At 34.2% G+C, this 16,725-nt stretch overlaps 1 protein-coding gene across 1 annotated transcript in view; it reads left to right on the plus strand.

The window, feature by feature from the left end:
* The window catches only part of LOC145252555 (laminin subunit beta-2-like), a 392,333-nt gene that overhangs the window by 318,035 nt on the left and 57,573 nt on the right, over nucleotides 1–16,725 (plus strand). The window contains exons 16-19 of the mRNA XM_080112108.1: nucleotides 853–1,016; nucleotides 1,554–1,772; nucleotides 12,962–13,161; nucleotides 14,420–14,516. Coding sequence (XP_079968234.1) covers nucleotides 853–1,016; nucleotides 1,554–1,772; nucleotides 12,962–13,161; nucleotides 14,420–14,516 — 680 coding nt within the window. The remainder of the gene's footprint in view (nucleotides 1–852; nucleotides 1,017–1,553; nucleotides 1,773–12,961; nucleotides 13,162–14,419; nucleotides 14,517–16,725) is intronic.

Here is a 16,725-nt window from a genome sequence, read left to right on the forward strand (position 1 = left end):
ACTGGCCAGGCTTATCATTGCTTAACGTTGGTGATATGACTGGATCTGGTGTGTCAAACGTGATTATGTCGTATATATTTACAATATTGATTCATCAAATTCAAACGATATGACAACAGAATATTCTTTTCATTGTTTTTACTCTCAAGCATGTATCCGACACAGACAACCGAGAATCACATATCCTTATATAAAAGCATATAAGATATCAACGGATACACTCGAAAGTCAAAACAATGAAAAGAATACGCTGTTGTCCTAGCTCTAATTTCCTCTTCAATGTGAATATTAGTTTCATTAATTACATGATTTTTCAAATTGCAACAAGTTTTGATGTTGTAGCGCACCACTTGGAGTGTTCATGTTTCAGTTTTTTTTTTGTTTTTTTGTATTTCACAGATTGTTTCAGAAATTAATTGGTTAACTGATTCATTTTAGTTTATTCTGTAGAAATGCCTTCTATTTTTTGCTAAAATGTTTGTATTTTTTATTTTCAAATTTATGCTAACCAGTGTTTTAAAAAAAAAAAAATTTTTTAATTTTTATCCTCTGATGAAAAGGGTCTATCTCTGAAAATCCATGGGTTAAAGATTTTTATTTATTATAATTTCTTGTTTGAATTTGATAGATCAATAGATGTTGTAATTTAATTTTATTTTCATCACCAATTTTTCCTATTTCTTTTAATTGCTCTATCTAGTATATCAAGCTATTTTATTATAAATTCTAATTTTGAAGATAATTATATTTATCTTTGTAGTTATTCAAAGATTATCAAATTTATGACATTCATTTACATTCGTTCCAATAATTTGCAGTCATAAGTTATTGATCTCTTTTTTTTCTCTGTAGATGTAAGGCAGGTTATTATCAAGATCCCCGTGTGACCGGACGTATTGCTTGTCAGCCATGTTTCTGCCCTTATGGCCCTGGCAAGGACAATCAGCGTGCAGACACCTGCTCATTTGACCTCCAAAAACGAACGGCCATCTGCCATTGCCACTTGGGCTATGCAGGTAAGCATCTTATTAAATTATTCATGTTCTTTTTAAATATACATTAAGTAAATGAATACTAAAACCCTGAAAATTCTCTCTCCCAGGACAGGCGTACGGGTTTGAGATATTCTTTTTACATAACTTAAAAATGTCTCTTGTATATTATTATTACTGGCAGGAGTTGTGGAGATTCCATGGAATAAGAAATATATTTAATCAACTTTTTCAATTTCAATTTTTTATTGAAATCACTCCAGACAAGGTGTGAAGCCGCTTGGTGTAAGGAACTAACAAGAACAAAAGATAATTATCATACACAGACATGAGATGCTTATTGACCTTAACTTTGGAAAGACCAAGGCTATAGGTTGGAGGAAAACAATCAACAACAACAACAAAAAAAACTATAGTTTAAAAATAGATGGTTAAATTGACTACAAATTATATAAATAACTTAACTCCATCTGTAGATTAACTATTTAGCTTTTTTTTTTTTTTTTCATAGTAAAACGAACTTTCTATTTAAAAAAAAAAATTTATTTTTCTATTATCAAGGAAACAATTGTGATAGATGTGCGGAGAACTATTTCGGTGACTCGATGGCGGGAACCTGTAAACAATGTGATTGTAATGGAAACATTGACTACCTTGTGCCAGGAAGCTGTGATGCTACCACGGGTGAATGTCTCAAGTGTCGTTATCACACTGACGGCTTCAACTGTGAACATTGTGAACCTGGATTTTATGGCGATGCAACCCGACAAGACTGCAAAGGTTTGTATATCTTGTCTTCTGAATCTTTTGATTTAAAAAAAAAAAAAAATTTATCCCTACAATTTTCTGAAAAAAAAAAATTAAAAATATTATTAAAATGTATGAAAATAGATCTGTGGTAAGTAGACCACACAGAAATGTTATCAAGGCTTGAAGGTCACTCATAAGGGTTAATCAATGTAAGGTGTTAGTATAGTAGTTGTTAATGGTGTAAATTGGGTCGAAATTGATTATTTATGCGAACGGCGTAGCAAGAAATTGTTTACATTGGGTTTGAAATGTTCTAACAAACTCAGACTTGTGTAGAGACAATTGCAAAGGAAGTGCAAACTTGGACACAAGCTTTCCAGGTGCAAGAAAAAGTTATTTTCTTTGTTTACCATGCTTGTCAGCGACATTTATTTAACGCCAGTATATTTTCCCTTTCTAACTGCCACGTTGGTTGGCGCTTAACACATAGCGCCAGGCATAGCTGGCTGTCTGGATGTGCCGCCAGGCATAGCTGGCTGTCTGGACACGCCGCCAGGCGTAGCTGGCTGTCTGCACGCGCCGCCAGGCGTAGCTGGCTGTCTGCACGCGCCACCAGGCGTAGCTGGCTGTCTGCACGTGCCGCCAGGCGTAGCTGGCTTTCAATCAAAGGGGTAAAAAGGAATAGATGCCATGTGCTTGCCAAGCCCAACTTCTCACTAACCACGTGCCTCTTTTTTTTCCTCCTCCCTGTGTGCTTATATATGTGTTGCGCTTTGTGACATGACGTTAACGTTGCAGCTTAAAATGCTTACTTGGCCTGTTAGTCGTCACTGAATGGTGAAACCAGATTATTGCATTATGTCAAAGTAGTGTTTACTCTAGCTAACTAAGCAAAGGATGAGCCTATTGGGTGTCAGTGTACACTGTGGTTATATATAGAAATAAAACTTGGCCAGTGAGAGTTGCAGACATGTGTTGCATGGAGAGAAATGATAGAATTATATGATAAATGTGTAAAGTGTATCTTAAAGATGATTTCTGTGCAAGATTTAATCTAGATGGTATGAGATGTATGCAGAACTAGAGACTCTGATGGTATATATACCAGTGGCACTCACCCTAGGTGGTTCAACTAGCTTCTTCTGAAGGAGTAACTGTCAAGGAAATATTAAATTTATAAGCAGTCCCCAGTCACATGTATATCCTGATCAGGAGAGATGACAATGTTAGGTTTTTGCAAGAAGGTGTCAATGTCCTCCTACATACAGCATCTGGTACTCCTAAATGGTCACCCTTCTGGTAATGACCAGGCTTAATGTTGCTTAACTTTGATGATCTAATGAGAACCAGTGTGTCAACTTGATTTAGCTGTATACTCTGATGGTATGGTCGCGGTGAAAAAAAAATGGATGAGTTCACTCTAGGTGATTCAACTAGCTTCCTCCAAAGGAGTAAGTGTCATGGGAATATAAAATTCATAAGTGGTCCCTGGTCGAGGTAGCAAGATCAGTTGATGGGTGAAAGGAAAGAAAAACATGGGAGGAAATAATGAGGATGGATTCAAGAGGAAGAGGGATAAATACCTGGCCAGAGATAAGTTACTTTGGTGGTCAGTTTTTAAAAGCCGTCCAACACATGCCAGCATGTAAAATGGATATTGAACAGACTATGATGATAATGACCAGTCAAAGAAGCATGATTATGTGTATCCAGCAGCAGCATTCTCTAAAATTTAACCCTTCCAATGCATTTCAAGTGAAAACATTATCTACTTATCAAAGGCATTATGTAAAATCGACTAGCTTTTAGTAGTCACTAGTGAGGGGTACCTGGCGTTGCCCGGGTGTTTTTTGGGGTATGTGAAAAAAAAACAGGTGCCCGTGGAAAAAAAACAAAGCCTTCACGACGCGCAGTTGGAAAATAGTAAAGTGTTAAAAAAAAAAAACAGGTGCGCGTTTTTGATTGACGTGACGGCGATAGGTATTCAGCAATTACGATTTTGTGCGGGACAGTTTTGAATGAGGTCAATAAATCGGTTTGTTTGTTTTTAAAAACCCGCTCCCTCGTCTCGAAATGAAAGCTACCATCTGATATGACGAAGTCGACATTGACCAAACGTTACTTAGCTCTCTAGAAACCACTGGCTCTGGGCCTGTGATTAGTTGAGTTTCGCTTTTTTTTATACCGAAAACCGAATGTAACGCGTGCCGATGTGGGAAATGTGGAATAATTAACGTTTGAAAGTCAATAAAATTAAATAGACAGGCGAACTCTGTGGATAACTCTGTGATATTACAATTTATAGATGATATAAAAAGTTTTAAGAAGTTGTGAACCGAACAAGCGTTTTTCTGAAAGAAGCCTTTTGTGGACATCGAGGAAAAGCGTACATACATACACACATACATTTTTGCTTTTATATATATAGATTAGTGTTCTGGAGGTTTCCCTATGGTGATCAGTGGTCTGTTAAACCAATGCATTTCAGGTGAAAACATTATTACCTACTTGGGTGTCATATTTTTTTAATGTCTTTCCTTGTTTGTTGCTGTGATGGTACCAGAAAATGTGTAGGTCAGAGTGGTTGAAATGTAACAACACAGCTAGTGTAACGACCATGTTACAAGGGCATGATGATTCAAGCAGCCTTGAATTGCCGTGCCTTGTCAGCTAGTGTTTGGGACGTGGTGAATTTGTTCAAAAGAGCTAGTTGAACACCATGACTATCATCAATAATAGCAATGGAAAACTAGATTTTAACAAAAAATTAAAGAAATCGTTTTTTAAATTGGAAATTAGGCTAAAATATTTTTGATTTCAATACCTAAATCGTGTCAACACTAATTCACACTAGACAATCTTGAGTCATGATCTTTGAGAGCTCCATGCGGCAATCTGATTCTCTTAATAACATGAACAAAAATCAATAAGCGTTACACAACTGCCACTTTGGTATGAAAATGCCGGCTTCATCTAAATCTACAATTTGGTTGTCTTCGAGTCCAACATGAACAAGTTCTTGATGAGTCATCCCATAAAATAATCCAATTTATCAAATTTTCACTAACGATTACTACGATATTGTCCTATTGACTTCTGTACATTTATTAATCCTTATCGTCAAGTGGTCTCTGGGCTCTGATAAGTGGTGACTCCTATGTAAAAAAAATAAATAAATAAATAAATAAAAATAAAAATCAGATAAAATGCGATTTTTAATTAACACTCTTCAACTTTAATGCTACCAGATCGGGCTGTCTGAAGATATATTGGTTTTCTGACCTGAAATGCACCAAACATTGATATTTTGGTTTTTTTTCTCTTTGCAAAACCCAATCTTGTTCTGCAAAGTCAAAAACAAAAACAATTTTCCTCTACAAACCCAACTCCATGATCCGATCAATCAGCTGGTCACATCAAGCCCCACCATATATTGCCCACCTCATAAACCTATCATTAACACAATATGCCTATCCCTCCCCCACAAATAACAACTATTTCCAAATATATGGTGGAAAGCGGTGGCTGAGGGTCAATCGACGAAGTGAAATATCTATGATATGGCTGCAAACCCTTTTAATTACTATGTACCCCATAGTAATATCAAAGGAAAACAGGTGCTCATTAAAGATATCACGTAAATCGAGTATATCATCTTTGTATCCCTGTTGTGGCTGGGCGAATGGATTTTCCCCCCCAGGCACTTCCCATATAGGGCTCCAAGGCGGGTGGGAAGCAAAGATGATGAAAAAAAATAAAATCATAATATGCCTTATTTCCCATAAGAAACACCCAACTACCAAAAAAGAACACACTCTGGTGTCTCTGACATCAGCAGCTCTGAAGAAGAGCCAAGAAAACTGAGAAATTCCCGAACATTTATTATCATGGAATCAATGGAGGGAAACTCCTTGGAGCCAGTTGTCCCCATTTAGAGTTGAAAAAGTTTTAAAAACTTTAAAACCTAAATTTATCAAAAAACAATTCAATGACAACCTATTAATTGAGACCAATAATGAAGATCAAACCAAGAAAATACTAAAACTAAAAATATTTGAAAATATTAAAATCAAATGTTACCTTCATCCAACCCTAAATACCTGCAAAGGAGTTGTGAAAAGTCACGAACTCTCACTTTGTCCTTTGGAGGAAATCAAGACAAACCTACAGGAACAGAATGTGTTAGATGTTCATAGAGTCCAAATCAAGAAAGACAATGAGAAAATCAATACCAACACATACATACTAACCGTATCCAAAATTAATGTGAATACCAAGGCGAAAACGGTTTGGAATATGATGAGAAAATAGAAGGAAGGTGTAGTAGTACACCAATATGTTACATTTCTAAAGACAACAAAATATACACAGATCAAAAAGACAACAAAATATACACAGATCAAAAAGACAACAAAATATACACAGATCAAAAAGACAACAAAATATACACAGATCAAAAAGACAACAAAATATACACAGATCAAAAAGACAACAAAATATACACAGATCAAAAAGACAACAAAATATACACAGATCAAAAAGACAACAAAATATACACAGATCAAAAAGACAACAAAATATACACAGATCAAAAAGACAACAAAATATACACAGATCAAAAAGACAACAAAATATACACAGATCAAAAAGACAACAAAATATACACAGATCAAAAAGACAACAAAATATACACAGATCAAAAAGACAACAAAATATACACAGATCAAAAAGACAACAAAATATACACAGATCAAAAAGACAACAAAATATACACAGATCAAAAAGACAACAAAATATACACAGATCAAAAAGACAACAAAATATACACAGATCAAAAAGACAACAAAATATACACAGATCAAAAAGACAACAAAATATTCACAGATCAAAAAGGCAACAAAATATTCACAGATCAAAAAGGCAACAAAATATTCACAGATCAAAAAGGCAACAAAATATTCACAGATCAAAAAGGCAACAAAATATTCACAGATCAAAAAGGCAACAAAATATTCACAGATCAAAAAGACAACAAAATATTCACAGATCAAAAAGACAACAAAATATTCACAGATCAAAAAGACAACAAAATATTCACAGATCAAAAAGACAACAAAATATTCACAGATCAAAAAGACAACAAAATATTCACAGATCAAAAAGACAACAAAATATTCACAGATCAAAAAGACAACAAAATATTCACAGATCAAAAAGACAACAAAATATTCACAGATCAAAAAGACAACAAAATATTCACAGATCAAAAAGACAACAAAATATTCACAGATCAAAAAGACAACAAAATATTCACAGATCAAAAAGACAACAAAATATTCACAGATCAAAAAGACAACAAAATATTCACAGATCAAAAAGACAACAAAATATTCACAGATCAAAAAGACAACAAAATATTCACAGATCAAAAAGACAACAAAATATTCACAGATCAAAAAGACAACAAAATATTCACAGATCAAAAAGACAACAAAATATTCACAGATCAAAAAGACAACAAAATATTCACAGACCAAAAAGACAACAAAATATTCACAGACCAAAAAGACAACAAAATATTCACAGACCAAAAAGACATTTCCAATAACCTGGCACATAATTTACAAAAAATCTCATGTGACAGAGAAATTCCAAAAGATTAGAGAAAGAGAAGAAAAGAAAATCCAATTTAAATGACAAAATACTGAAAAATACAACAAACCTTGTCTGAACTAAAAGAATCTCTAGCTAAATCCCATGACACAGCTACAGAGCCCGATGAAATTCCATACGAAATCCTCAAAAAACTTCCAGAAACCTCAATGAAATACTTACTTGAAATTTTCAACATTATATGGTCCAGACATGGAAAGAGGCCACAATAATACCAATTCCCAAATCTGAAAACTCGAACATCCAATCCCAATCAAGTAATGCTTCAGATTCATTGAATTTAAGGCCATTTGTAAAACCATGGAAAGGATTATAAACAGAAGACTAATTTGGTTCCTCGAAACAGAACCTTATCACAGAATTTCAATCAGAATTCAGGAAAAACCGAAGCTCAATAGACCATCTAGTCAGACTGGAAACCTTCATTAGAGAGGCCTTTCTAAGGAAGGAACATCTAACAGCAGCGTTCTTTGACATGGAAAAATCTTATGATACTGTATGGAAGTATGGTGTTGCAAAAGATCTGAAGGAGCTTGAACTAAAAGGCAGAATGCCAATTTTTATTGAAAATTTTCTAAAAAAACAGACTGTTCAGAGTAAAAGTTGGCACAACTCTCTCGGATTTGAAGGAACAAGAAAATGGAGTACCTCAAGGGAGTATTCTATCAGTGACCCTGTTCAGTATTCTAATAAATAACATTGTAAAAAACCTTAATCCTGGGGTAGACTGCTCCCTATATGTGTATGACTTTTTAATGTTGCAGATCGGAATATATACCTACAATTGAAAGGAAACTTCAATTGTGCCTAAACAATGAAATGGACGGAAGAAAATGGATTTAAATTCTCGAGGAAAAAAACGAAATGCATGCATTTCTGCAAACTAAAGAACATGCACAATGATCCTGTCCTAACCATGGAAGGAACGCCTATACCCGTTACTGACCAGTACAAATTCTTGGGGATTTATTTTTGATAAAAAGTTGACATTCATCCCACACATAAATTATCTGAGAAGAAAATGTAACAAAGCTTTAAACCTTGTGAGAGTAGTAGCACATTCTGATTTGGGGTGCAGACAGGGAAACATTACTTAAACTTTACAGAGCATTAGTCCGCTCGAAGTTAGACTATGGTTGTTTCATATATGGATCAACCCGAACATCATATATAAAAAGCCTAGGCCCTATACACCATACCGGCCTAAGATTGGCTTTAGGAGCATACAGAACCTCCCCCGTGAATAGTCTATACTCAGAAGCGCACGACCGCCCCCCCCCCCAGACCTAAGGCGAGAAAAGTTAGCTCTTCAATACCTTTTTTTTTTTTTTTTTTTACAGACATCACCACATTATCAAGGCCAAGAGGCCACTCGAGGATAAGGGTTAAAGAGCGTACAGTAGAAACTGGGCAATATAGTAATCAATTCGGTAAATTAGTTGACTTATATGGAACGGCTCATCAAGAACTTGTTTACGGTAGACTTGAAGACACCCATATTGTAGTCTGCCGGAAAGCAGGAAAACGGAAGACAATTCCACAGACGCGCAGTTCTAAGAAAGAAGCTTTGTTCATGGAGTCTACATTTAGGTTTAGGCACAGATAAAGAGTGGGGGAAATTGATAGTGTTTTCAGCTAGACGGGTGTTTCTTGTGAAAGTTTGGCGAGAGGGGACCATAGACTGAAGCTCAGTCAAACACTTTCCATTTTATTTAAACTCAAATCCTGCCTAAATAATCTGGCATACCAATGCACCCTCTATCCAAAATATGAAGAACTCTTTAACATGAGAAAAACCATCCAAACTTTTGGTCTCTGAATGAAGGAAAGCATTGAAGAATCCAAAATACCAATCTCCAGCATTCACAACTTCATACTACCTGAAATGCCCCCATGGACCATGAAACAAGCAGAAATAAAATTGAATCTAAACAAGAAGCCTAAATCTACCACAAACCTATTGAATACCATGATGAACTCCAGCATTTAAAATTATAATATCCAGATTACACATTTCTCTGCACAGACGGGCCCAAAAGTGACAGTCACACCGGATGTCCAACAACCTACCATAATACCACAATGAAGAAAAAACTTAAAAACGAAGCATCTATATTCACTGCAGAGACTATAGCTATTGACCTAGCACTTGACATAATTTCAGAGGAAACTACCAAAAATTTCATCATCCTCACCGATTCTCTATCATTCTTACTATTAGGGGTAGGCTATAGAAACAAAATTTTTCAAATAAATGCCAAAAGTGGCTTATTACCTTTATTTATATGTAAATAGATGGGAACAAGTGATTTTTTTTCAAAATTGGAGAATCGCTGGCCCCAAATGTGATTTGACTGCGTTGACGCGTGAAAATGGCCCAAATTGTGCCCCCGAACACACTTAATCACTTATTGAAAGCCACAGGGTGCATTTTTTGACTATAAATGCATTTGTATCATTAAATCTAACATTCCCATTGGCTATCCCACAAGTATAGGGCTTTTTAGGGTATCTCAGAGTCCAAAATGGGTCAAAATTACCCCAAAATTAGCCAAAAATGGTTGGAAATCACGGATTTTCCAAAATGCACCTCCCATTGGCCCAAAGATACCTCTACATGGCAGAAACTGTTGGGAAATGCTTGAAGCAGGCACTCTCCTAACTTTTGCACTGTTAATGAGGGGTATAAGGACCTTTTAAAAGGGGCTAAATATGGCCGATTTAGCCAAAGAGTCAAAAAGTCCCTAAGAATCAACATAGGTTGTCAAAAAGGGGCTTAATTTGAGTTATAGATGGAAAATTATCAAATAAGGAAATGTTTTCTTTCTGTAACAATGCAATGGCATCTTTAAATGGACACGATAACGTTGCATTTCATTAATTGTGAATTTGATTGAACTTTGCTTTCTTTTTCAGTTAGTAAAATGCAATGAAAACATGGCTGGTATAGCAGGGCAGATTGACGAAGATTATAATTACAATGATTGGACTTATCTTCTGCTTGATTCTCTTCCAACTGAGGCTGAATGTGTTCAAGCTGTGCAACATCATGCTGTCAAATATGGTACCATGACACAGAAAAATCATATTCACCAGTTCTCCTTGCGATTACTACAATTGTGGCAGAAAGCCTTTAGAAGTGATGTTCGTTATGTTACAATACCTGGGATAAAACAAACTTGATCGATCGCTAAAAATTTACGACAAAGATGTCTACAAAGCAAAGGGTTCCAGACGTGTGAATATGATTAAATGGAAACGAGAGCACCATGTCCTTCTCAATATACTTTCAAAAGATGTGAATCCTGATGAATTTGATGTACATGAACGAAGATTCTTTGTCGATCAAAAGTCTCTCTCACGCAAATGGCTCATTGACACTTTCCATGTCGATATGGAACATGAACGGTTTCTGGCAGAGCAAGAACTGCACAATCGTTTGGATTTGGACGATGATCAATTTGAAGTGGAGGATATAAGTGACCAATTTCCAGAGCATGATACCTCAAACAATTTGAACTACTAATTAAACAAATCGGGTACAATCCGTAACACAATATGAATTCAGACTCTTCTTGGACAGCATTTTATTGACATTCAATGTTCAATTTACAATTAATTACTTTCTGAGAAGTTGATGTAGTAAAGTTACGATGTTTCTAAAAAGTATCATTGATTCATGTTATGTACCGTAAAGCGTAATTTTGTTATTTTTGGATTGTTTTGACCCTTTTTACATCCCCCAAAGATCTCTAAATACCCGAAATACAAATGGATAAGATAACAGGGTGGTTATTTCAGTCTTCCAACTGTAAAAAGCCATACAGGAGTGTTTATAGGAGCCCGATGAGATATAATACCTGCATTTTGGGGATTATCCGTGATTTTTGTTCATTTTTGGCTAATTTTTGGGTAAATTTGACCCATTTTGGACCCTTAAGATACCTTGAAAAGCCCTATATAGGTGGGATAGCCAGTGAGAATGTTAGATTTAATGATATAGAGCCATTTATGGTAAAAAATTGCACCCTGTGTGGCTTGGGAGGTGCATTTTGGAAAATCCGTGATTTCCGACCATTTTTGGCTAATTTTGACCCATTTTGGACTCTGAGATACCCTAAAAAGCCCTATACTTGTGGGATAGCCAATGGGAATGTTAGATTTAATGATACAAATGCATTTATAGTCAAAAAATGCACCCTGTGGCTTTCAATAAGTGATTAAGTGTGTTCGGGGGCAAAATTTGGGCCATTTTCACGCGTTGACGCGGTCAAATCACGTTTGGGGCCAGCGACCCTCCAATTTTGACCCGTTTTGAAAAAAAATCACTTGTTCCCATCTATTTACATATAAATGAAGGTAATAAGCCACTTTTGGCATTTATTTGAAAAATTTTGTTTCTATAGCCTACCCCTATTACTATGCAAAACCAAAAACAAGAGAATCTACTAACAAAGTTACTAGAAAAAATCAATATCCTCTTAACCACGAAAAACATTATTTTTGTCTGGATCCTCAGCCATGTGGGAATCAAAGGCAATGACAGGACAGATACAGCTGCAAAAAAATCTTCACATCTCCCAACTGACAATTATAAAATTCCTCATACTGTCCTTAGACCCCAGATAAAAGCACACATACAAAGAAAATGGCAACTATGATGGAATCAGCATGAAAGCAGCAAACTATACTCCATAGAACCTAAACTTAAGGAACGATGTCCAAACACCAAAAGATCATGCCGAGAAGATATAATACTGACTCGACTACGCATGGGACACACCAATATAACCCACTTATATATACTCAGTGAAGAATCAGCACCAGAATGCATCCCATGGCAAGAAAGGCTCACAGTGGAACACATCCTAGTTAAATGTACTGATCTTGCCCCAACCAGAAAACTATACTATGTGGAAAACAATATGGTGGACCTTTTTGAAAAAGTCAACCCAATGAATATCCTATCATACCTAAAAAAAGTAAATCTATACATGAAAATCTAAGAAAACCTAAAGACATCCATATATACATATTCAACTATAAATGCAACATCTGAAATATGCACACAACTAATCTCTTTTGAAAAACTCTTCCGACTTTTAATGGCCAAAAAAAAAAAAAATGGCTGAAAAAGTCGTTAACCCTATTCAATCCAATCCAAACTCCATGAAAAACTATTTGAAGATATAAAACAACTTGAAGCATAAAAACTGTTTACCTCCCAAAATTACTAGATTCAGCATTAACTGGAAATGGGTTGATATGCCATAGAACAACCAAACATTAGAAAAAAAAAAATATCTGTAAATATAAAGAACTTGAAGCATAGAAACTTTTTCTTTAAAATTACTTTATTCAGCATTAAATAACCTGAAATGACTTGATATGTCGTAGAACAAGCAAACCAATCAATTTTATATTCATTTGCTTTTATTATCGTATCTCAGAATTTACCAAAACTTTTAAGAACAGGTTGATGTTTTAACAGCTTGGATCTCAAAGTTGAATGTTTTTTTTCTAATTGGCAATTGTATAAATTTCAGAATGCGTGTGTCACCATCTTGGGACCGATATTTCATCTGGATCATGTGACCGTGTCACTGGTCAGTGTCACTGCCACGCCAACGTGATTGGTACCGAATGTGATAGTTGCGCGCCAGGATATTGGAATCTTGCAAGTGGAGAAGGCTGTGAACCTTGCAACTGTGATCCACATGGTTCTTTCTCTTCGGAATGCAATCAGGTAAAAAAAAAAAAGAATTTTTTATTTTTTTTATTTTATTTTATTAAAAAAAAAAATTTTTTTTTTTTATTGTTGTTCAATCCAAACACACCATATTGCCACTTAGATGAGGAGAATATTTACAGGGGACTATGTAAGGAGATAAGTAAGATGTTGGTCTACATTACATTTAAACTTCTGCATGTCAGTACAGTCAGGGAAACTAGGAGGGAATTCCAAAGTTTAGCTGTCCGAGGGCTGAAGTTATTAGAGTAGGTTTCTGGCATCATAAGGACCACTACAGTGAAGAGGCAGAATTTTGTTAAATGGGTTTGTCTGGGAGTATGTACATTGAGGGTGTACCAGTGTAATGGGTTCATCAGAGCACATTCCATTAAAATACTTCTAAAACAGGCACAGAGATGCAACATTGTGTTGATGGGGCAGGGGTTGGAGTTTAGTTGATAGTGTGGGGCTTATTAGATTTGGGCCTCTTTATTTTTTATTTATTATCTTTAGACTTGAATGTGTTTATGCTTCATTTGGTATCGTACCCTTTTAGCTTTTCTTGATTCAACCCTTAATACGACATTCACAATATCAGTATGCAGATCAAATCCTCTTGAGTTTTCATCCAATAATTCTCTTTATGTAGGTATCACAAACCAGCCTAGTTTAGAATACGAAAAGTAATTATGGGAAAATACTTGAAATTGTAATTTGAATTATTTGGATTATTCCATTCTTACCTTGAATGTTATTCACATGATGTTTCAGTCAATGTAACCACCAACCTTCTTCATGTGTATTTTGCCAAACCCTGGGAATCTCTCTGCCAAACTCTGGGAATTTGTATGGAGTTTTGAAAGAAACCTTTATTAAATTCACAGAGGTAGCATGCTTTTGTTCCTTCAGTCATGTTCGGGTAGAAGTGTTAAGTAATTTGCTATTGTATTTTTCATATCGCCAGCACTGTAGATTAAACGTTCAACTTTTATGAAAGTGTCAGTCATAACTGAATTTACTTGGTACTTAATCCATTATGCCACAGATCCACAATTACATCTAGATTCCTGAGTTTGACAAGATATGTCTGAAGAACGTTGGAGGTTATATCAGCTGAAACGTGAAAATAACACTAAAATATGCATTACTTAACAAACACCTGGTGTATATTGTTTTTTTTATTTTCTCATTTGTCTTGGATTAAAATGACCTTTTGTAAAAAAAAAAAAAAAAAAAATGTCAGATTATTTATTTGAAAACATCTTTATTTCAGTTTGATGGTCAATGTCAATGTAAAACTGGTCGTGGAGGTCGTACGTGTGGGGACTGTGAAGATTATTACTGGGGAGATCCTTCTGTCCAATGTTTCCGTAAGTATTAAACAAGGGAGAAAACCACGAGATACAAGTCTGAAGGGGAGGTACATTTTAAACTTTCAAAATTTTTTTTTTTTTTAGTAATGGATCTGTTTGAAGATTTCGGCTTCCTGACTAAAAAGCATCAGACATTGATGCTATTTGTTTTACTTTCTCTTTGAAAAACTCAATCATGTTCTGCAAAACCCCAAACAAAAAGTTTTCTTTTAAAATAATCCAAAAATAAATATTTGAAGCTTGAAGCATAAAAACTTTTGCCAAAATGATTGATATGCTGTAAAACAAAGCAACGGCACGAACAGCTTGAATTAGAGGAGGCACAAAAGATCAAGAATGATTCAGACAACAAATAGCAATCACTTCGCTGGCATACCCGACGACATAGATAATGTTCACGGAACAGTGTCATTGAGATTGTGCAATAAAAAAAAATTTGTATAATAGAAACAGTCTACTTGGTGACGGCTTCCACTTTTGAATTTGAAAATAGACAAGTAGCGTTTATCGGAGAATTTTCATTTTCTTAAAGTTTGGAACAATTTTTAATTTTACTAGTTTGCACACATCGGAACCAATCATAGAGAAAATGTATGAAGAAGTAATTCAAGCATTGGAAGTTAGTTTTTAAATATTTTTTTAAAGAGTTAGCTCTCTAAATGGCATAATATGTGTAAATAAATGATTGGCATGGATTACCAATCAACAAAAGGACCAAAAATGCATAAAGTACAGTTTTTTAAAATTATTTATTTTGAAATGAATATTTCAAAATAGATGGTTACTTTTAGGACACCCTGTATTTCTAATATATTATGCATTTGACATGTTATTACTATGATGTTTAATATATTTAAATTTTGAGCACTTGTGCATTATTACTCTTATGGAATAACTTTTTTTGGTTTCGTTTTGAAGAGTGCAGAACAAGGGGAGACAATACAATTTTGGAACCGGTAGAATCGGAAATGTCAGCAATAAAAACACAAAATAAAACATTAATCATGTGAACATTTATTAAATTAAATTAAAATTATAACAAGTTTTTTCTTAGAGTAAAATTCTGAAATGAAAGTTATCAAAATGTATGATTTTAAAATTTAAGTTATAAGTTAATGGAATGTATGCGACTTTTTTTTTCAGAAAAATTTAAGAAAATTCTAATAACACAAAAGTTATTATAAAAAATCTTTGTTACACAAAAGTTTTTTTGAAATGTTATCTAACATTTATTGAACTAAAATAAAATCAAGAAAATTCATTGTCTCCCTCTGTTCTGCGCTCTTCAAAATGAAATAAAAATGGTGTTTCGTGACAAAGGCACGAGTGCCGACTTTTGTCACATTTCTATTTATAAAAACTCTTAGACTACTTAAAAAATAAATTGTTAGAATATTTTCTATACAAATTAAAAAATATCTTTAAACAAAAAGAAGAAAAAACATTTCAATGAAACTATAAAACAACAAAGTTTCCTCTTAAAAAAAAAAAAAAAAATCGAAAAACCTTTTATTAAAAATCCCCCCAAAAACGTGAATTTGAAGTTTTATCTCATTATTTCTAATAAGAAAAAACAAAGTTTCAAGTTAATAAAGCGGTTTATTTTTTGTACATTTTATAGATTTTTTATTCGTAAACAGGAATCGGACAAAGACAGGAGAAATTATCAAAGGGAGATAACTCAATTACTAAGAACAAGTCATATGGATCCGAGTGATCTCCCTTACACCCGTTTAATATGAATGTCAAAGTAAATGGATCATCAAATCCAATCATAACATAAAACTAATAAAAAAGGTGTCAGTTGTAGAAGTATATTGTTTTTTTTTTTTGTAGAAGTATATATTTTTCTATGTTATAGTTTCCAACTTAAAATTTCATGAATTTTATTTAAAAAAGTCTTGTTTACAAAAGTTTTAATAGTAATACTTAGTCAGCTGCTTTTGATGTTTGTACTTGATTTTACTTGAATATAAACCATAATAGGAACACTTCCGCCCCAAGACAAGTAAAATTAATTCTCTGAACAGTTTTTCACTACTTATGTCTCTTTGTAAAGATTAAAACCAAGATATACATCCTATTAAATCTTATCCTAAAATCCTTATTCTACTCTGGATCAAAATCTATTAGGTGATCTTGAGCCAAGAAAATATCTAAAATTTAAAACCTAAGCTTAAGAGGCTTTAAGAAGAAATTGAAATTC

Source organism: Euprymna scolopes, chromosome 29, assembly GCF_053919585.1.
Source record: "Euprymna scolopes isolate OS-2025 chromosome 29, ASM5391958v1, whole genome shotgun sequence".
Lineage (NCBI taxonomy): Eukaryota > Metazoa > Mollusca > Cephalopoda > Sepiida > Sepiolidae > Euprymna > Euprymna scolopes.